The sequence below is a fragment of the Muntiacus reevesi genome, chromosome 18 (assembly GCF_963930625.1).
Source record: "Muntiacus reevesi chromosome 18, mMunRee1.1, whole genome shotgun sequence".
Taxonomy (NCBI): Eukaryota; Metazoa; Chordata; class Mammalia; order Artiodactyla; family Cervidae; genus Muntiacus; species Muntiacus reevesi.
The window spans coordinates 9458561-9479773 of record NC_089266.1 but is presented as its reverse complement, the minus strand read 5'-3'; the positions used below and the strand labels follow the sequence as shown (position 1 = coordinate 9479773).

The 21213-nt window shown below is 49.2% G+C and overlaps 1 protein-coding gene across 1 annotated transcript in view; it reads left to right on the top strand.

Moving 5' to 3' along the window:
• The first annotated feature begins 10889 nt into the window (after window positions 1-10889).
• CYTH1 (cytohesin 1) overlaps window positions 10890-21213 on the top strand; it is a 75495-nt gene continuing 65171 nt past the window's right edge. Inside the window, exon 1 of the mRNA XM_065908637.1 lies at window positions 10890-11014. Coding sequence (XP_065764709.1) covers window positions 10993-11014 — 22 coding nt within the window. The 5' untranslated portion in view covers window positions 10890-10992. The remainder of the gene's footprint in view (window positions 11015-21213) is intronic.

Here is a 21213-nt window from a genome sequence, read left to right as displayed (position 1 = left end):
AGAACTGAGCGGCCTGCCCCGGTGCCCTGTGACTTTGCCCGCCCCGGTGCCTTGTGACTTTGTCATCTCAGGAGGGAAGGCAGGTGCCTCCATGGGCAGGAAGGATTTTCTTCTCCCCATCTGAAGATGTCAACATTCATTCCTGGGTGAACTGTTTCCCCGACCGTATTCTTGTTATGTTTTGTTGGTTGGAAAAAGAAAAATTCTGTTGTCTGCTCGCACAGAATTTATCTCCTTTTCTTTCTCTCTCTATTCTCCAAATCAGTCTCTCCTTTCTCCACTATATAATTACAACGCCTTTTTCTGAGGAAAACACATCACCCGTTTTCTCCCAGGCAGTGATGGGCATTGGTCTGACTCCACAGCGTTTATCACTGTTAGGTAGGCGAGTCCTCCACACTGAGGGAAAGGAGCGGCCCCGAGTGTGAGCCCAGATCCTGGCTGTGTACACAGCAAGGTAAAGAACTGAAGCTTTTAGGGGGACACTTGTTGACTGAGAACATGGGTTTAATTTAACTTTGTGTTTGTGAAGGGGGCACCTCTCCTGGTGGGCCCAGTCCTCTCACTCCCTGCCTCTCTGCCCTGGTTACACCAAGGCCCCGTGTGTGCAATGAGCCCGCAGCTCATGGCCAGGGACCGAGGGGGCACAGATGTTGCCAAGATCTCAGTGCAATAAAATATTGAGTTTTTGTGAGACCTGCCTGTGTCTTTTCCCTCTGGCTTTTAAAAGGTCCCCCCACCCCCCACCTACTTCAGTCCGCTGGCCCCGTTCACACACGACGTCAGCCCTGGGTGCTTTCTGTCACCCGTCCATGAGTGGGAGCCAGGCACTTTGGGCAGTCTGTGGGAGAGAGCTTAGAGCAGGTCTTCATTAGGAATAAAGAGGTTTATCTGAATGTCTTAATGTTATACATACACTTACCTGAATTTAAGAAGGCAGGGATCCTTTGAAGTGGCTCCCTGAGCTTTGTTGATGATTTTCAATGAGCATCAGATTGAAACATGGAAACAGTATCATTCCACAGAAGTCTGTTGTTTGAAAATTTTTGTAACCGAATGTTTGGATTTCTGCAGGTAAAGATGAGGGAGACATCATAGGTTTTACCAAACTGAGTTTTTCTGATAGCTGTCAAGGGCGATGCAGGCTTCCAGTCTGGGGACACTGCTGCTGCTCCCAGCCTGGCTCGGGCACAATGATACAGTCAGGTCGCCTTCAGCCTTGGCCTGAGTGGACGTGCCCGGCTACTGCCTCAGCCACACGCTGAAGGCCCTGGTAAGGAAGGCTTGGTTCCTGCATGGACTGGAATTCAGTGGCCCACTTGAACATTGCTGGTCTGGTCAGGCTGAGCCTAGCGAGCAGGAAGGTCAGGGTCTGGCTGATCACACGTGTCCTGGAAGTTGGGGCAAGGCCCAGAAGGGCACGGGGCCCTGCAGAGCCCCCCATGATTGGGAGGTTACAGGCAGCAAGAGCAGCACCAGTGAGTGGGTGACAGTCCAGGGCAGGTTTCTGGTGGGTGGGTTTTGGTACCCAAGCCCCACAGCTCTTCACCCCTTCCTTCAGGGGTGCCCTCAGACACAGGACTGTCTCAACCCTGGTCACCGTGGGGGTATGGCCAGATGGCTCAAAATGACAGCAAAGTAAGGTGAAGCGAGGCATCAACCGGACCCAAACCAGAGTAGGTGCTCGGCAGGTGGGCGAGAGTTTGGGGTGACCGAGTACAGCTCACAGGCCTGTCCGGCCAGCCGAGCTTGTGTCCAAAGGTTGCACATCACAGACTGGATGGTGGCTGGAGTTGATGCACCACAAATCCGGCGCAGGGGTCTTACGAGCAAGACCAGAGCTCTATGCATGTTGTGGTTCTGGGCGCGTGGAAGACAAACACGGCCAAGTTTCCCCTGTCAGCCTGTGGTCTCAAGCTCAGAGCTGCCGACTCCAGTGGGAACCAGGAGGAGGCCCAGCTCTACCAGATGTGGCCTCAGAGACGAGGGGAGGCTGTGAACGGATTGTTGGCCTGTGAGCAGTCTCTGGCCAGCCAGGTTCCCTTGACTGACACGGTCCGGTGACAAAGCGAAAGCCCAGGGTATTTCTCATTTGATACCTTCAGCAGGAACCTCGTCCCTCCAGCCTTTGTGTGTCTTTCAGGCTCTGGTGAGTGCCTGGGGTATTTTCAGCAAGAGAATACAAGGTCTGATTCACTCTATACACCCGAGGCAGACGACTGGCGTGTGCGGGCCAGGGGGTGGGGATGGAGAGGATGGGCGAGGATGACCAGTCCAACAGGCCGGTCAAGAAGTGCTCCTGTCTGGAACTATGACATGGCAGTAACTAGACAGGTGGGGCCACCTGGGTACTTGGAATCGAGAGCAGAGGTAACAAATATGGTGGAAAGTTCAGGGCTGGGGGAAGACCTCCGGCTTGGGAAGCAGAGGGGTAGGGCACAGTTGTACCAGAGGTACCCTGTATCACGTGGGGCCGTGATACAGACAAGCCTGCGATGTTAGCATGCTATCAGAACAGGAAATGGGGAGAACCACAGGTACGAGAAGGATGTGACCACGGAGCTTGGCGTCTCCCGACTAAGAAAAAAGCGCAGTTGTCTGAACACCTAGGGAACTAGGCGAGCATCCATTAGAGGCGTGGCCTAACCTCAGGAGTCAGGAGTGAGCAGTGAAAGGCTGACTGGTGTGATGGAGTGGGAAAGGCCAGGGTGTGAATCCTGCCCAGTCTTGGTAGCATGGACAGCCTCGGTGTAGACAGGACCTGGGTGAAATGAGATTCTGGGAGAAATGAGGTTCTGGGAATCCTCTTGCCCTACCGGGGGCCAGCCTGAGGATGTGTCACGTGACACCTGGTGGGAGCTCAGCAACGTGATTCCTTCTTGGCCTTTGGGACCTTGTGGCTAGTCACCTGCACCGGCTCCTTCCCTCTAACCCATACTCACACATGTTTGATCCCTGGGTTGGGAAGATCGCCTGGAGGAGGGCATGGCAACCCACTCCAGTATTCCTGCCTGGAGAATCCCATGGACAGAGTAGCCTGGCAGACTACAGTCCACGGGGTCGCACAGAGATGGACACGACTCAAACAACTTAGCAGGCATGTACAGGCCTGGAGGGGCCCCTGCTGCACAGACCCTGCTGGTTGAGCCCCAGGCACGTCCTGCTTCCTTCCCCACTCCCTCAGGACCAACTGGTTCTGTTGGGGAGGACCATCTGGCTGCAGAAGCTGGTGACCATGCTCTGTTAGGCTCTGTCTTCAGGCGGCCCTGCTCTCCCATCCCGTCTGCAGTTATCGCATGTTTGTGCCCTCTCAACTGCCTGTGTGCCCCTTACTCTTGCAAATGATCTTCATCCCACTCCAAAGTAAAATAGCGAAACACGAGGAAACCAAAACAAACCAGCTGCTTTCCCTCCGCTGTGATCTATTCCCCTTCTAACACAGTGGTTCCAACACTCGAGCAGCAAAATCAGCTGGGAGAGTTATTTAAAACTAATTTAATTGACAATGAATGTGCTGGAAACAAGACTCCTGAGGGTGAGGCTTGGGCATTGGCGTTTGAACCCTTCCTGAGTGATCCTACTGGGCAGCCAGTGTTGAGAGCTGCTGTCCTAGTTCCAGGTTTGAGGGTCAGAATCACCAGGGGGTCGTGAGAACACAGGTTGCTGGGCCTCAGCCCCTGACATTCTGGTTCAGCAGGCCTGGGCTGAGGTCTGATAATTTGCGATTCTAACAGGTTCCTGAAAAGTGAAAGTGTTAGTCACGCAGTTGTATCTGACTCCTAGTCCATCAGGCTCCTCTGTCCATGGGATTTTCCTGGCAAGAATATTGGAGTGGGTTGCCATTCCCTTCTCCAGATCTTCCCAACCCAGGGATCAAACCCAGGTCTCCTACATCAACAGGCAGATTCTTTACCATCTGAGCCACCAGGGAAGCCCCTAGGGATGCTGACCCCACTGCTGGGCGGGGACCACACTCAGTTCTGATCTAACGGTTCTTACATGGAATGGTCATTAGGACCCTCTGGGGACCTCAGTGTGCTCTCCAGACCAATCTCTCCCAGCCCTTGGGGACCTCACCTCCTAGCTGCCTCTTGTGTCTTGCTCTTCCCCCTTCCTTCTCTCATGAACATGTTCAAGTGTCTGCCGTCCTAAAATTGCCCCCTTGTTTCCATGTCCCCTCCCAGCCACCCTTCCTCGACTTAGCTTTGATTTGCCTTCTGCTTCATTCTCCTCTTAGTCTGCCTTCTGCCTGCGTCACTCCACTCAGTGATCCAATTCCCAAATTTGATGAGCGTTTGCCATGACTTCTTTTCAGGATTTGACACTGATTTCATCCCCCTCTCCCTGAAGAGCTCTTCTTTTTCTGTCCCTTAAGTGTTAAATCTGTTGAATCTGGTGAGCCCTGGATACTTAGAGGGAGCCAGGATCAATCCACTCCAATCAGTATACTCCATTGTCTAATCAATATATCCAGAGGGTGCTTGTGGATACCCTACTGGCACATTCGTGGCCCAGACAGCCCACAGCTCTGCCTGCCCTCCTCGGTTCAGTCCAGTCGCTCAGAGCTGCTCAGGGGGCTCTGCTAAAATGCACCTTTATGTGGTTCTTTGCTCTTATGGTATTACAAATGATCCGTGTTTCATGTACTCCATTCTCCCTTCTTAGGTGTATTACTCTGTTTTCTGCTTTGCACGGCCTTGGTGAGATGCTTTCCCTTGGCAGAGACCGGTGGGCATTGACTATCAGGTCTCAAATTCCAGCCGCCCCCCACCCCCCAAGAAGTCTTGGTGGAAGGGATGAATCAGACAGGAGCGTGGTTGGTAACCGTGCCCTTGTTGAAAGTAAGTTATTCAGTCGTGTCCAACTCTTTGCAATCCCATAGACTGTACAGTCCATGGAATTCTCCAGGCCAGAATACTGGAGTGGGTAGCCTTTCCCTTCTTCAGGGGATCTTCCCAACCCAGGGGTTGAACCCAGGCCTCCTGCATTGCAGGGGGATTCTTTACCAGCTGAGCCACCAGGGAAGCCCAAGAATACTGGAGTGGGTAGCCTATCCCTTCTCCAGTGGATCTTCTCGACCCAGGAATCGAAACAGGGTCTCCTGTATTGCAGGCAGATTCTTTACCAACTGAACTACTAGGGAAGCCCCTATTCACAGCTCAGAATGGAACCAGCCTGCCTCCATTGATGTCCTTGGCCCAGAGGCCTTGCCCAGTCCTCCTGACGCTGCCACCTCTGAGCCCCTGCCCCCCATTCCCCCCCCTGTTTTTTTCCCACAAGTGAAAACATTTTGGCAGGTCTGGCGGGAACCAGAGCATTAGATCCTCTATTTGAAGTGAGAGCCTGGACTATGTGGCACGTGGCCAGCTGTCTTTCGGGCGGCAGGGGAACAGTTGGTGACAGCTGGATACAATCAAGATCCATTACAAACAGATTTTCAAGTGCCATTCACACACAGAAGAAATTGCAAGCTTTAGCAAAATAAAATCTGAGGGTTTTCAAAGCAAGACAATGCCCCAGCCTCGGCCTGTGTAAGCAGTTGAGTTCCTCTTCTCTGTAACCACACTTCCTTCCCCAGCCCCACCTCCCTCTCGAGTGCAGGCTAGGGGGTTTGGGGGAGGCTGGCGAAGCTGGCAAGGGTTCTCCCTAGGCCGGGGCAGCCATGCCCTGCCTTGTATTACGAAGGACACCCCTGTCTAAACCTGGGTGGGGAGAGGTCCAAGGCTGGCTTCTAGCAGGGCCTCTGGCCAGCCTCAGTCAGGCCTCCCACCTTGGTCTCAGGGAGAAGGAAGGGTTCACAGAGTGGTTGGTGGGTGACGGCTGGCAGGCCCAGCTGAGCGCATTCCTCGCCTATGAAGCAGGTGTTATCCGAGGTAGCTGTCTCTCAAACTCCGGCCCTGGCCTTGGCAGAGCTCCAAGCTGTGGCTCATTAGGCAGCCAACTGTGCTTCTGTACGGAGGGGAGGGCTTAGGATGTGGCTCTGTTGGGTCTGTGGTCTGTTGGGCCTCAGCAGACCGTGTTCCTTGACCCCATGGTGGTGGGTGGTGGTGGCAGGAGTCGTTCTTTTGGCACGTGGAAGGGGTGTCAGTGTTCATGGAGGGAGGCGACTGTCCTCCCTTTTTTCATGAGAACCTCCAGCTTGTACCGCCCACTTGGGCCCCTGCTGCCTCATCCTTTATTTATTTGTTTATTTTTTAAACTTTTGGCTGTACTGGGTTTTGTTGCTGCGTGGGCTTTTCTCTAGTTGCAGCAAGTAAGGGCTACTCTCTAGTTGTGGTGCACAGGCTTCTCTAGGGCATGCAGGCTTCAGTAGTTGCAGTTCCCCAGCTCTAGAGCTCAACAGTTGCAGCACATGGGCTTAGTTGCCCTTCGGCATGGAGGATCTTCCTGGATCAGGGATCGAACCCATGTCTCCTGCATTGCAAGGTGGAGTCTTTACCACTGAGCCATCAAGGCAACTCTGCCTTATTCACCTTGATGGGAGAAGAGAGAGAGAGAGAGAGAACAAATAGAATCATTTGTTTTAGAAAAAGGAACCAGATAAAAAAATATGGGCATGAGGAAGAACAGAAAGGTCACAGTAAAATCCCTTGCCATAGTATCTTATATCTAAGTCCACTCTATAAAAGTTTTATTTAAAATAGGTGATAATAGAATATGATATCACTTATATGTGGAATTTAAAATATGACAAAAATGAACTCATTTACAAAACAGAAACAGACTCACAGACATACGTACAGTTAAAAAAGGGGTGGGTCAGGAATAAATTAAGAGTTTGGAATTAATAGATACTAACTACTATATGTGAAATAGATAAACAAGACCCTACTGTGTAGCACAGGGAACTATATTCAATATCCTATAATAACCCATGCTGGTAAAAAATATGAAAAGGAATATATATGTATATAAAATGGAATCACTTTGCTGTATAATACCCCAAACAAATACAACATTGTAAATCAATTCTGCTTCAATAAAAAATAAATTAAAAATATAAAAAATAAATAAAAACAGGTAATACATATATATGGTATATCATTTAAAAGCTGTGTGTTTCCCAGGGCCACCTCAACGAAGTCCCACAGACTGGAGGTCTTAAAACAACAGAAATTTCTTCTCCCACAGTCTGGAGGCTGGAAGTCTGAAATCAGTGCTGGCAGGACCACACTTTCTCTGACTATCCCTTCTTTGCCTCTTCCAGCTTCTGGTGAGCCAGTCGTTGGCCTCTCAAATGGCCTCTCCATCTTCACATGGCCTTTTCTATGTGTGTCTGTGTCCTAATCTCCCTTTCTTAGAGGGATACCAGTCATTGGATCTGGGCCACCCTATGATCTCACCTTAACCTGGTTACATTTGCAAAGATCTCATTTCCAAATAAGATCACAGTTCACAGGCGCTGGAGGTTAGGGCTTTAACATACCTTTTTGGGCTCACAATTCAACCCCTAAGAGTATGGAAGGGTATGTAATGAAGAGTCTCCCACTCCTGCTTCCCTGGCAACTGACTTTCCTCCCAGAGGCAGGGTGGCCCCCAGTCCCCCGTGGGTCCTGTTAGCCAAGGTCTGTGCTTGTCCACTAGTTTGGGAGCCCTGAGAGGGCGTGGCTTTACAGCTGTTCCCTTTGTCGTTGTGTCCTCAGTATTTTGAACAATGCCTGTCACAGCATTGTCCCCCAGTCCTGAATATATGTGGAATGGCTGAGTGTACAGTATAAATGTACATCACACGTAGATGCATTTTTGCTAGGAATAGAAATACATTATACACCCGTGTTCTGTCCTAGCTTTTCCCACTTCACACAGCTTGGAAACTGGCTCACTTTGGTAAACACAGAAATCAGCTTCAGTCTTTTAAAAAACTGTGGGTGCTCCCTTGCATGAAAGTACCGGTATCTAGTAACCTGTCCCTTTTTGAACATTGTTTCTAAAAAAGTTCAAAACATCACAGTTTAAGCATGGGGTAAAAAATAGATATATTTTGGGTTACCTCTGCTCAAAAGCCTTCCTTCATCCTAATTTTTTTTGGGCCATGCAGCACAGCATATGGGATTTTAGTTCCCTAACCAGGGATCAAACCCTCGCCCCCTGCAGTGGAAGTCTGGAGTCCTAACCACTGGACTGCCAATGAAGTTCCTCATTATTCTAACTTTTGAGACTATTATGTAAGGCAAGGACTTAGGAAGGGAGGCGTCAACTTAAAAAAAGTTGTCAGGCGGATCAACCCACTAAGGAGAACAGACCACAGTGACAGGCCTGCAGGGAGCCCCGGCCCATTTTCAAAGTTCTTGATGTGGGCAGGGCGTGGGTCAGGGGAAGCAGCAGACGGATTCCAGACGCTGGGCCCTCTTGGCATCTCTGTTCTGTCCTCCCTTTGAGGCTGTCGCTCTGAGGTCTCCCTCTGAGGTCCCCTGGAGCTGAGGACAGAAGTAGTAAGAGAAGCTGACCTGCTGGCTCCCATTTTATACTGTGACCTCTGTGGGCCTCAGTTCCCAAATCTGCAGTATGGAGATAACAGCTCAACAATGCCACACACCCCCCCAACCCCCCGACACCCCCAGCCCCTGAGCCAGGAACGTGAGCTAACAGAGGGTCTTTGACAGTCACCAGCGGTTAAGTAGGGATTCCCAGGTGACACTAGTGGTAAAGAATCTGTCTATCAATGCGAGAGATACAAGAGACCTGGGTTCCATTGCTGGGTCAGGGAAAATTGCCTGGAATAGGAAATGGCAACCTGCTCCAGTATCTTGCCTCGAAAATTCCATGGACAAAGGAGCCTGGTGGCTACAGTCCACGGAGCTACAAAGAGCTGGACACGGCTGAGCATGCACATGTTGTCAAGTACATTTTACATCCCTACCCAGTGCATTCACTTACAACCAAAACAAGCATTATCCTTATGGTACCAGGTGGACGCTGATACTCTTTTATTCTATCTTCTCTTCCTTCAGTGGAGATTGGTTTTTCAACCATTCAGTCAGGACCTGCCATTGGAAAACACTGTTGTAATGAAACAATGTAAGTTAAGGGAATTTGTTTACAGTCAAAACCAGGCTAATCGAAGTGATTAGCATTCATGCCCTTCCCATCCAAAAGTTTGGGAGTTCAGATCACAGGGAGAATTAACCTGTGGCCTCAGTTGCTTTTCTGCCCAAGTTTTTGGTCATCGAGCAAGAGTTATGTAAAATCAGTGAAGATTAAACTCCTAGGTCCACCAGAATCAACCTTTTATGGTTGATAATCTCTATGAGGGAAGTTTCTGATTTCTGAAGCCATTGGAAAGAAACCCTTGCCTAAGGAAATAAAGCCCATCTTCTTGGACATACGGGAGACATCAAGCTTCACCATCAAAGCTCAGGGAGTAACAGGGATATTTTTGTGAATGCACAATTTTCTTAGCCACCAGAAGCGTGGCCAGAGCTGCGCCCTGATGGAATGTGAAGATTAGGATCCCTTAGACTGATAATGTTGGAATCCGTCTCATCTAACAAAGACATTGTCAGCTGTGCTGAAGTCAAGTAGAAGAGAGCAAAAGATCAGAGATCAATACTGGGCGGGAGCCTGAATTTTATAGGCAGACGCTCCATTTCACCAGTGTGAGACAGGTCCAGGGGGCTGAGGTATTTGCCCAGATCACAGGGCTAATAGGAAGCAGATGTGGAAACAAAACCTAGAGTTTCCTCATTCATTTATTCCTTTTCCATGAGAGGAATGGGACTTTTCTTCGTTGTCTCTTGGGAGGCATGTTTTGGAACGGCCTGTAAGGAAAGACTGCTGAGGACGGTCACAACTCCCCTTGATAGAGATATTCCCTGACCTTTCAGGGGCATTGCCAGGACCTTGGGCTGAGCTCTTCTCCCGCAGCACCCCCGGTACAGTACATTGTGCTAGGGGGTCCAGGGTCATGCCCCCCAGGAGGGTCCTGGACCATCCCTGTGTGATCCTTCCAAATGACACATTTACAATTTTTATGTGTAGCACCAAAACAAGCAAAGAGCATGTCCATCCAGGAACGACTAGAAAAGCAGCATTTTCCTTTATTTTTCTAAGTTAAAAATTGGTGATGTCCCCGCCTCCAGGTGCAGAGCTACTGCCCAGGCTCCTCAAAGGGCAGCTCAGTTTAACCAGTGGGTAGGTATTGGTCCGTTGGCCCAGTTGCAGGCAAATAAAACATGCAAGGCACAGCCTAGAAACGTATGAATTTAAGAGTCGCAAGAATCAAGGTCACCAAAATCCTGACACGCTGTGAGGCTGAGGTGCCTCTCTTTGAAATTTGATCGGGGTAAATTCAGAGGACAAAGAAAAGGAAGTATAGAAAGGCAGTGAACTCATGACATTCACGGTGCTAAGGTTCAGACTGCAGAAATAATGAACTCAAAATATTCTGGTCTTCGGCCAAGGACTGGCCGGACCTGCGAAACTAACGTCAGCGAGGACCACCCTGCCCTTGAGTGGCCAGACACGACCTTGGCACCTTTGTGGGCGGCCGGCCGCCGGTCTGTTTCCCAGGCCTGCGCCACCCTTCGGAAATCCGAAACCTGCTGGGCCCCCGGAGGCGGCCGAGGCGGGGCCTCGGGTTGGGGCGTGGTCAGAGGCGGGGCCTCGGCGCCTGGGGCCAGCCGGAGGGGCGGGGCCTCGGCGGGCGCGCGTACGCAGGCCTGGGCAGGGTAGAGGACGCAGCCCCTGGGGTGCGCGCGCGGGCGACGGGGCGGGGCCGCGGGTCCGGGGGCGGGGTCTGGGCGGGCGCGCGTGCGCAGGCGAGGGCCGGGACGCGGCCGCGTGCTGAGCTGTGTGTGTGTGTGTGTGTGCGTGTGCGCGCGCGCGCGCGCACGCAGGCGCCGGGCGGGGCGCCCCGCGGGAGCCGAGGGGCGGGCGGCGGGCGGCGGGCTCGGGGCCGGGGGCGGGGCTCTGAGACGCGCGGGGCAAGCGGGGCCGGGAGCTGCGGGACCTGGGGCGAGCGGCGAGCCCAGGCGCGGAGTCTGCGCCGGCACCATGGACGAGGACGACAGCTACGGTCAGTACGGCCCTCGGCCCGGCCGGCGGACGCCCCCTCCCTTACTTCCTCCCTTCACCGGCCCGGCGCCTTGGCCGCGCCTCAGGCGACTCGCGTTTCCCGGGGACTAAGGTGCCGGACGCAGCCGAGGGCGGCCGGGTGGGGCGGGGGCCTCCTCAGGGCAGCGGGCACCTGGGGCCCGGAGTGTTAACGGCTGAGGGGCCTTGAGGGGCCGACGTCGGGGTGCCGGGGTCTCGGGGGCCGGCGCTGGGGGCCGCCGGACTCGGGTCTCTGGGGCCGGAGTCGTGAGACCGGGGTCTTGGGGCCTGAGTCTCCGGGGCGGAAGTCCTCCGGAGTGAGCGTCTGTCTCAAGGCCAGGGTTTAGGGCGGGGTTCGCGAGGACAGGAGGGTCTCGGGGCCGGGGTCTCCGGCGGGGGTCTCGGGTCGCTGTCCCGCGCAGGCCCGGCCTCTCCCGCAGCCCCGCGGGGGAGCCCCCCGCGAACGCTCAAGTTCCCCCGGGCGTTCTCCGTAGTTTCCAGCCCCTTCCGTGCTGGCAAGTTATGTGCCCCGGTCCATGTCTTTGTTCTGAAACGAGAATGGGAAAACACGGGCAGCGAACCCCGAGTGGACAGGCTGCCACCTGAGGGTGCCGTCGGGGCCGGGACCTCCGGCCGCCGGCCACCCGAGGGTCCGAGGCTGACCGCCTCTCCGCGAAAACGGGGCTGCCCGGCCCCCAACGTTTGCGGGTCGAGCCCGAGGGGCGCCGAGAAACCCAAGTTTGCCTTCTCATCTGTGCCTAGAGACGCGGCACAGCCCTCACGCCACACCGACAGCGAAAACTTGACAGAACTACCCGTTTCCAAAGCCTACTGCTGACCTCACCTGGGAACTGTTGGCCATCTGCAGGGTATTCGTCCGTCAAATGGCTTCAGATTGTCAGGGTGGCAGAAGGCTATGTGGAATGCCTTAGTTAATTTATTTAACGTTTTATTCCCGAGAGATGAAAGAATGGCAGATAGAACAAGTGGTGAAGTTTTGTGGTTTGGTAAGCAGAGTACAGACAGCAGTTTGAAATGCTTGTGTGGCTTAGTGGAAGCGAATCCGCTTTCTTGACTAAGTGACACAGGCGATGTTTGTTTCTTAAGCTCTGAGGAAGCAAGCTTTGTTGTGGAGTATGTTAAAATGTGAAAGGTGAAGCACCTTGTTACTCTTCTGTTTATTTACGAGTAAGTCATTGAGGAACCGCTGACCGCAATAGGTGGGTTTATGACCCACAGTGGCAGACAGGGGAAAGGCCGACACTTGTGGCCTGAAATCCAGAGCACGTGGGATGGGTATCCATCAGATGTCCCCCGGTTACCTTCCAAGTAAAAGCAGTGTGTGCTTTTTCTCTGTGACTGAAAAAAACAAAACAAAAAACCCCACACACCCACGGATTGATCCCAAAGGACTTTTCGCCCCCCCTTAGGCCTCTCTCTTTCTGCCCACCTAGGAGAAGCCTTCTCCAGCTTTGCATGCTGCTGTACCATCTCTTGCTGTTTAATCCAGGCTTTCTTCGTGCCCTCTCCTGGTGTTCTACCCACCGCTCGAGGCAGGAAGCTGTTGGTCTGGTTGCTTTTAACACAGTGATTGCTTTGCTACCAGGCATGGCATGAATTCGTGCCCAGAAAGGGTGAATGGAAGCAGGGTGTATTTCTTTCCTGTGGTGGCTGTAACAGATTGGCACAAACAACATAAACTTATTATCTTACAGTTCTGGAGGTCAGAAGTCCAAATTTGATCTCACTAAGCTAAAATCAAGGTGTTTACTGGGCTGTGTTCCTTTCTCGAGGTCCTAACAGGAGCGTCCGTTTCCTTGCCTCTTCCACCTTTTAGAGACTGCCCATGTTCCTTGGCTGCTGGCCGCCTTCCATCTTCAAAGCTAGCAGGTAGCATCTTCTCAGTTCTCTCTGACTTCTGCCTCTTCTAGTTAGGGCTCTGTGATGCCATTGGACCCACCTGAATAAGGATAAGGATCAACAGCCTTAGTTCTGCAATGGTAATCCCCTTTTTGCCATGTAGGGGCGATGTGTTTCCAGGTTCTGGGATTGGGACAGGGCCATCTCTGGGGGCCATTATTCTGCTGACCGCACATAAACATGAGGAAGAAGTTGTTTTCTTTCTATTTATACAGTTTTTTTAAAAAAATCATATTCTTTGTATATTGGAGGAAGCAGAAAGGTTGATTTAAAGGAGATTCCCCCACTCGTTGGGTTTATCACACAAAAACTACCTAATGGTTCAAGATGATCATAACAAGAAAAAGGTTCCTAGTTCTTTTTAAGGTTTGCCTCGGTCTCCAGAACTTTGCATTTCTGTCCTAGGTTTTATAGAGAATTTACCTCAAAAGATAAGACGACTATTCAGATTCCACATTTCAGAAGAAAGTGGGTGGTATGAACTCGAACAGTGCATAGAATGCCAGGTCTGGGGGTTCCCTCAGAACCTCCATGGGTGGTTCATGAGTCAGCCTAGGTCACTACCATGGTTTTTTAACATTATATCTTTGGGGACATGGTTTATGATTTCCATGCTATCACCTTGCTAGATAAAACCTTTGAAACATAACTCATTTATAATAGGTTAAAGAAAGAGAATGTGTCTTAGAGTTTCTCTGTTCAACGAAAGAGAATTTCGAAAACTCACCAGAAGGCTTTTCCTGACTGCATACTCTTTGATGTCCTGTGCAGACCCAGAGACCACACCACTGAGTTTGACAGCCCTTTGTCTTGTACACTCCCTGTGATCCTGAGTTGTTTATTTGGTCTAGTTGTAACACACTAGATCCGTACAGCGTGGCTCGAACTACACATGTGGTGAGATAAACCGTACTGTGAACACCCGTGTGAAGTGGGGGGTGGGGGGCGGTTAAACAAAAGTCATTTTAAAGCTTTTTTTTTTAGGAAAAATGTGGAATTAGTGGTTTTCTAAAAGCTTAATTAACACTTTAAGAAAGATGTTCCTAATGCTTGTGGCTGGCTGGTCTTTATTCCCCCCCCCCCCCAGCTTCTTTCTAAACCCTGAAATAGTTGGGATTTTGGGGGGGTCATTTTACGTTCTTATTAGATGACTGTACTTCCTGGATGTCACAGTTCTCACTTGCAAAAGGAAGAGGTATTTTTGCCTTCATAGGGTTCCCTGCCCACGAAAGGACTCAGTGACTATTCCTCTTTGTGACTTCTGAATTCAAGCAGACATTTTTAACATGCAGTCTGCTTCTTAATGGGCTTTCAGGCCCCTCTGAGATTGTATGTGAGACTTTGTGAATGTGCATTTTTGGAGAGTCTTTGGCTTTAATCCAGTTCTTGAACAGCTCTGACTCTGGGAATTGCTGCTCCAGAGGGTTGCCTGCCTCTCTCTCACGAAAGGTCTCGAGGTAGAGATGGGCAGGGTCCATCCAGTAGTAACATCGGAAATGTTAGTGGTAATGATTCTGTATCACGACTCTGACAAAATAATCGGATTTCTGAGCATGGGTTCTTAAGATCCTTGAACGCATGGTGCTGTTCAAGACCTTTACTTCTCAAATATAGACCTTACTCCTCTAGGCTTTTATTAGCTTCAGCTTATCCCTTTTCTGCTGCATGAGGGAGAAGAAGCCTTTAAGAAGTAAGCCTCTCTTGAGAAAGTGGAGATGTTGATCTTAACCAGGTGCACCTGCCGTCCTCAGATGATGAAAGTGAGGTGTGGGCAGTGGTATGCGTAGGCAATGGCATGCATGGGTGCTACTGCAGGATCGTGCGTGGGAGCCTATTGCGTCCAGGAGAGATTTGCTGTTTGGTCTTTGTGCCTTAAGAACAATTGTGGGGCCCAGTGGAAGCAGCTCAGTGACTCCTGAGGGAATAATAGATTGAGCTAGTTTCTATGTGGCAAAAGTTAACATTTGCTGAACTTGAATTTTTCTCTCCCCCCCATCCCAAACAAACTGGAACACTTTTTTGAATGTGCTTGACCCTATGCCAAACCAGTTTTCTTCATTTTTCTATGATATTGATGACTTTCACTGTTCCCAAATGTAGTTCCACTCTTAGTGATTTGCGTTTATTGAAAAGGATACAATTACATAAAGTCAGGGCTTTCTTAGAAAATCTGGAACACAAGGTTACCATAATTACACGTTTTGTGGTCTATAAGGTAGATTTCCAGGGGTGACATTAACATGTCAGAGGATATAAACATTTTGGAAATTCTTGATGGGTGGTGTCAATTTGCTTTTTCAAAAGGCTGTATTAAGCTACCCTGTTCTTAGCCATGTATGGGGGTATGTGTTCCAGTATCCCTAAAAGTGTGCCACTGGTGAGGATTAGCATATGAAAGGTTTTTTAAAGAAAACTAATTTAATGGTTACAAAATGGTTTCTCATTATATCTATTGATTATTAGCTAGGTTAAAAAAATTTCTTTTGTCTGTTTGTGTATTATGACCTGTATTATGGCTGCTCATGTGAGATAATGGTTCATCGATTTAACTGAGATTAACTCCTTCTTTAAGGCCTTTATTAAATCAACAGATTTATGTTTTTCTCACTGATGTTTTAAGCATGGGGAAAATATATACTTGAATTTGACTGGGGTTTAGGTTGGACCATTTGTAGCAGTTGCTTATTTACCTTTCCTTTGTTTTTCTTTTAAAAATTGAGGATCTCTCAACCCATATTTTGTCTTCTGCCCAAATACAGAATGTTTTCTTTAGGGGAGAAAATTGTGAGTTCTGTAGTTTTTATTGGTTTGGATGACAGTGATAAATAGTTTAGTCTGTGGGATCTTCAGACACATACTTGCCCCTTTCTGAGAGTCCAGTGTTAGTCAAAAGCCATTTTGCCAAACAGTTTTTTCTTGTGTATTTCATGCCTTCAGAATTAGGCAGTTGTCCAGTGTGAACTAGAAGGAGGAAGCTTTCTCATTCCAAGGGTGAGAGCAAACATGTAGGTTACTTGGTGGGGGAGGAGAGTGGGGATGTGTATGAGAGAGATGGTGAGGCAGAGGATGAAACGCTTGAGCCTAAGAACCATGTTGCCAGTGGACTCTCCTCTCCGCCCTTTTCCTGCTCACCCTCCAAGGCTAAGTCGTGGGCCGGGGGCTCCGAAAGAAAAGCACTTTGCCCAAACCTGTCCATCTGCCCCATTACCACACAGCCTCTCAACTGTCTTAATTATTGTTGCTCAGTTTCAGTTGCAATAAGAGGCCTGGAGGAGGTGGAAAATTATTTAGAAATGTTTTAAGAATTGAATCCCACATCCTCTGAAACTGCTGGTGATGTTGTTTTGCTTCTCTCTTTGCATGGACCAAAAAAAAAAAAAAAAAAACCCAAACACGTAATATAGGGTGAAGGCTGTAGGGGATTTTTGCTACTCTTCATTATCCATGATGGTGCGAGCCTGTGTCTTTGCTACTGCGGTGGTGAGATGGTTGAGAGCTGCTTCCTGTGAGGCCTGGCTCCTTTAGCAAGGGTCAGGATGTCACCTTCCTTAGCTGGGTGCTTTCTGTGTCTTCCACCTCTTTTTTTTTTTTTAAGTCTTCAGGAAGGATTCAATGGGAATTCCCTGATGGTTCCAAGCTCTCACTGCCCAGGGCCCAGGTTCCATCCCTAGCTTGGAAACTAAGCTTCCGCAAGCTGTGAGACCCCCCCGCCCCCCCCCAAAAAAGTTTCTCTTTCAAAAACATCCCTTAATATGACATTGTTGCAGTCTACATTGTAATTATTAATGTTGGGTATAAATGATGGAATAGGTTTAATGCTATTAGAAAAACTTCCCCCTCCAGTAGTCCTGAAACTGGTTTGGACTCTGTGAGCTATTTGTAAAGGCTTAGTCAGTTAGCAGGCACTAGCGACCACGTCGTATAGCCCCTATCACAGATGCTTGAAGCCGAGCAGGAAGAGACAGATGTAGGAGGAGGCTGTGAAGGGGTGTGTCAGAGTGGGTGTGGCAAGTGTGCAGGAAAACGTAGGCCCAGAGAAAAGAGCAGTTCAGCTTGGAGCTGGGGTCGGACTGGATGGGGCAGAAGACAGTTCATGCAGGAGCTGGCATTTGGGCTGGACTTTGAAAGATGAGTTGGTGCCAACTAAGCAAATATGGCAAAAACATCCATTTCAGGCCAAGAATGAACCAGCGTGGCTGGAGAATCTGGTCCCTGAGGGGAGCTGCCGGTGGCTCTGTGTGCCTGGATGGGCTCCTGCGTAGAACCCAGGACTTTTCTCTCTGTGCCACAGGGATCCGTAGAGGGGGTCAGGCTGGGCTGTTTCCAGGTGATTATTTTGCATTTCTGAGAGATCCCCTGCGGTGCGGTGCAGCCGGAGTCCTTCTGGGAGCTGTCGAAGGCGTCCAGGTTGGGGAGAAGATGGGACCTGAGTTAAGACAATAGGGGTGGGGGGGAAGAGGCGAACAACCACAAGACACCTGAAATCAATAGGATGTGGTTGCCAGAGTTTGGGAGAGACAGAGCATCGAAGGAAGGTAAGGAAGCTGAATGAATCTGGTACAGAGTGTGTAGACTGAGTGTGTAGAGTTGAACACAGGAGCTCAGCTGAGGACACGCTGAGTGGAGTCGTGAGGTCTGTACAGACCATCCCCTGGTCCATTAGGCAGCTGGATTTGGAACCGGCACTCAGGGAATTACCAACATAGTAGTGGGAGTGGAAGCAGGGAGGGGGTCATGTGACGTGCCCAGACGAGGTCCGGGGACATGGTCTTGGGCGTGCCACCGTTGAAGGGCTGGGCAGAGAAAGTGGCCTGGAAAGGAGACTGTGCAGTTGTATTATGTGTATAGATGGCTCTTTATAGGACATTAGAGAGAGAGGGCAGCAGCTAGAAGGCAGTGCAGAATGGAGAGACTTTTGTTTTTAATTTGGGGAGACTTAAGACTGTTTGCAGACTCTTTTTTGAAAACTACTCTGAATCAGCCTTGGATTAAGGTATTCATAGACTGTGTGCTGTGAATGCCACGTAGAATGGGACTCATATTTCATTTTGTCTATTGAAGCTTTTATACACAGCAGCTGCAGGACTGCATGTGTTTTTGCAACCTTTTTAGCTTAAATTACTTTCTATTACGATCTCTGCTTCCCTGAAATACTGTTTCCAACAGCCCTAGTAATTGAAATTGAGGACATTTTGATTTTTAGCTGTGTTCTTGCGTTTCCGGCTGCCTGCTCGATGTTTCCCTGTGGGTATCCTATCATCATCTCGAATTCAGCATCAGAATGCAGCCTTCTGCCTGTCTCCTGTCTTACTCTCCCCTCCAGACTCCTTTGTTTTTTTTTTTTTTTTTCTATTTTTATCCCCATTTTCTTATCACTTCAGTTACTGAGGCTTAAAAAAAATGTTTGATTCCTTTGTCTTTCTTGCCTTCTAAGTAGTTTTCCAACCATCCATCTATCTATCCATCTCATTTTTCATTATCTTCTTTGTGTTACGCATTTGCTTGATGCCAAGGCTATGAAGAATTTTAAAAGGTGGCCCCTGTTTTCAAGAAACTCAAAAGTGCAGGGTAGTTGACAAGTTGAAAAATTTCAGTCAGAGTATATGAATACATGACAGATGCTCTGATGGAGATGTAATAAATGCTGTACAAGCCCAGAGGGTTCCAGTCTTCAGTGTGTTTTGGGTGAGAGACACTTTTGAGTAAAACACCTAACCTTGGGATCAAATGAGGTGGGAGCATCATAGACCATGTGTTACCACTATACCTCCAGCAGGTAGCTCTGTGCTGTGCGCTAAGTTCACTGCTGAACATTTTTCATGTTCTTCCTTAATCCTCACAGTCATCCTGGGTGGGAGGTACAGTGGCCGCGCCCACTTAACAGGTGAGGAGATAGAGGTTGAGAGATTTATTTATAATAGGTGACCTGACTGAAGAGCTGTACAACTGCTATTGGAAGCAGGTTTCTCAGACTTCAGAGCCCCTGCGCTCACCACTTCTGCTGCATGGCCTGCTTGTTCTTTTTTTTTTTTTTTTTAATTGAAGTATAGTTGATTTACAATGTGTTAGTTTCAGTATACAGCAAAGTGATTTCGGTTATTGTTGCTGTTCAGTCGCCAAGACGTGTCCACCTCTTTGCGACCCAATGGACTGCAGCACGCCAGGCTTCCCTGTCCTTCCCTATCTCCCAGAGTTTACTCAAACTCATGAGGATTGAGTCGATGATGCCATCCAACCACCTCATTCTATGTCGCCCCCTTCTCCTCTTGCCCTCAGTCTTTCCCAGCATCAAGGTCTTATTTCCAATGAGTCAGCTCTTTGCATCAGGTGGGCAGTGTATTGGAGTTTCAGCTTCCGCATCAGTCCTTCCAATGAATATTCCGGGTTGATTTCCTTTAAGATTGACTGGCTTGATCTCCTTGCAGTCCAAGGGACCCTTAAGAGTCTTCTCCAGCACCTCAGTTCAGATATACAAACATTTGTATGTATATTCTTTTTCACCTTATTTTCCATTATAGATTATTATATTGACTATAGTTCCCTGTGCTATATGGTAGGTCCTTATTGGTCATCTGTTTTATATACAATAGTGTGTATATATTAATCCCAAATTCCTGATTTATCCCTATGCCCCCTTCCCCTTTGGTAACCATATGTTTGTTTTCTGTGAGTCTTTCTGTTTCATAAATAAGTTTACTTGTATTACTCTTTAGGTTCCACATATAAGTGATAATTATGATACTTGTCTTTGTCTGACTGACTTCACTTAGTATGTTAGTCTCTGGGCCCATCCACATTGCTCCAAATAGCCTGCTTATTCTTATTTCCTATTATGTCACACCCCTGTCTTTACTTTTACATACTTGTACTTTTACATACCTCTTCTAAACATTCTCTTGGAATTAGGAGTTCCAATTCCATGATCCTATGTCTTGATACTTTTCGTTTACTTTTTTGGTTAAAACCTATGTTACAGGTTATTAAACAGATTAATATTGAAAGAGCCTGTTGCTCCTGTTAGGGTTGAGATTTGAGAGGTTTGTCGGATTGTACAGTAAAGCCTCTCTCTTTCTTAGTCTGCTGGGTTGTGCTGGCCTCTCCTGGGGCCCTTGGTGAATGGGGGCTGGTGTGGCAACAGGAATGGCGCTCCTGTCCTTTGAAGATTCCCTGGAGCCAGACCTATCTTGTTGTTGGGCAACCAGAGTTTATGTGGGAAGGCCAGGTAACCAGGTGAAGGTTAATGCAGGAGTCCTGCCTCCTACAGATCTGCCCCGAAGCTGGCCTGTCCACCATTTCCAGGGCCCTCTGGTGTGGCTCTTCACCTCTCACCGTTTACGATGAAATAGGAAGCTGCTGAGAGAGGAAACTCAGCAGTGAAGCAGGAGACGGCTGTGGAGGCGCAGTGTTTCTTCACGAAAGTTGCAGTATTGGCATTCATCCAGCATCTGTCTCACCACTCTGACTTCATCATTGTGCCTCCTGTCAGTGGCTGTCTGTTAGACCGTCCCCTGGAGGGATCACCGAGGATTCTGGTGCAAGACTTAGTTAGCTCTGAGGACTGAAAAAGACTTTGGGGCCTAGATTCCTAAGCGAGCATGCTGATTTATGATGGCGTTTGTGAGAAGTTTTTGAAGCCAGCCTTTGGTCATTTGACTGCTCTCAGCTCAGCTGTGGAAGTGCCTGCACGAGTTCGGTGTTTCGTGGGGACCTCCTAGTGGTCCAGTGGCTACGACTCCGCATTCCCGATGTAGAGGGCCAGGATTGTTCCTGCCAACTCGCAAGCTGTTGAAATTAGAGTTTAGCCCTCTTACCTCACACGTGCGCTGTCTCGGTTCATTCTTCTGTGTTTTGTGGTTTATTTGGGGGCTTGGTTCTTGCTGCAGCTGGCTATGGTGATAACCAGTTAGGAAGTTTCTCACTGCCGGCTTGCTGGGAGGGTTATGAGTACAGTTTCTATGCATTCAGAGATTTCAGTACAAATCTTAAAAAAGGGATATTTTGAACAAAGCATATGATTATTCTGTTCTTGAAAGATGATTGTGGCAAGAAAGTTCTTTAAGAGGGCTATTGTCACCTACAGTAAGGTGATTTCTGGTATGAGTTAGGAAGTATTAAGGTATTTGACAAATGTATGCATCTTGACAAGGATTGGTGTGCCCAGAGTGCTTAGCCACTCAGTCGTGTCCGACTCTTTGTGACCTTTGGCACTGTAGCCTGCCAGGCTCCTCTGACCATGGGATTTTCCAGGCAAGAATACTGGAG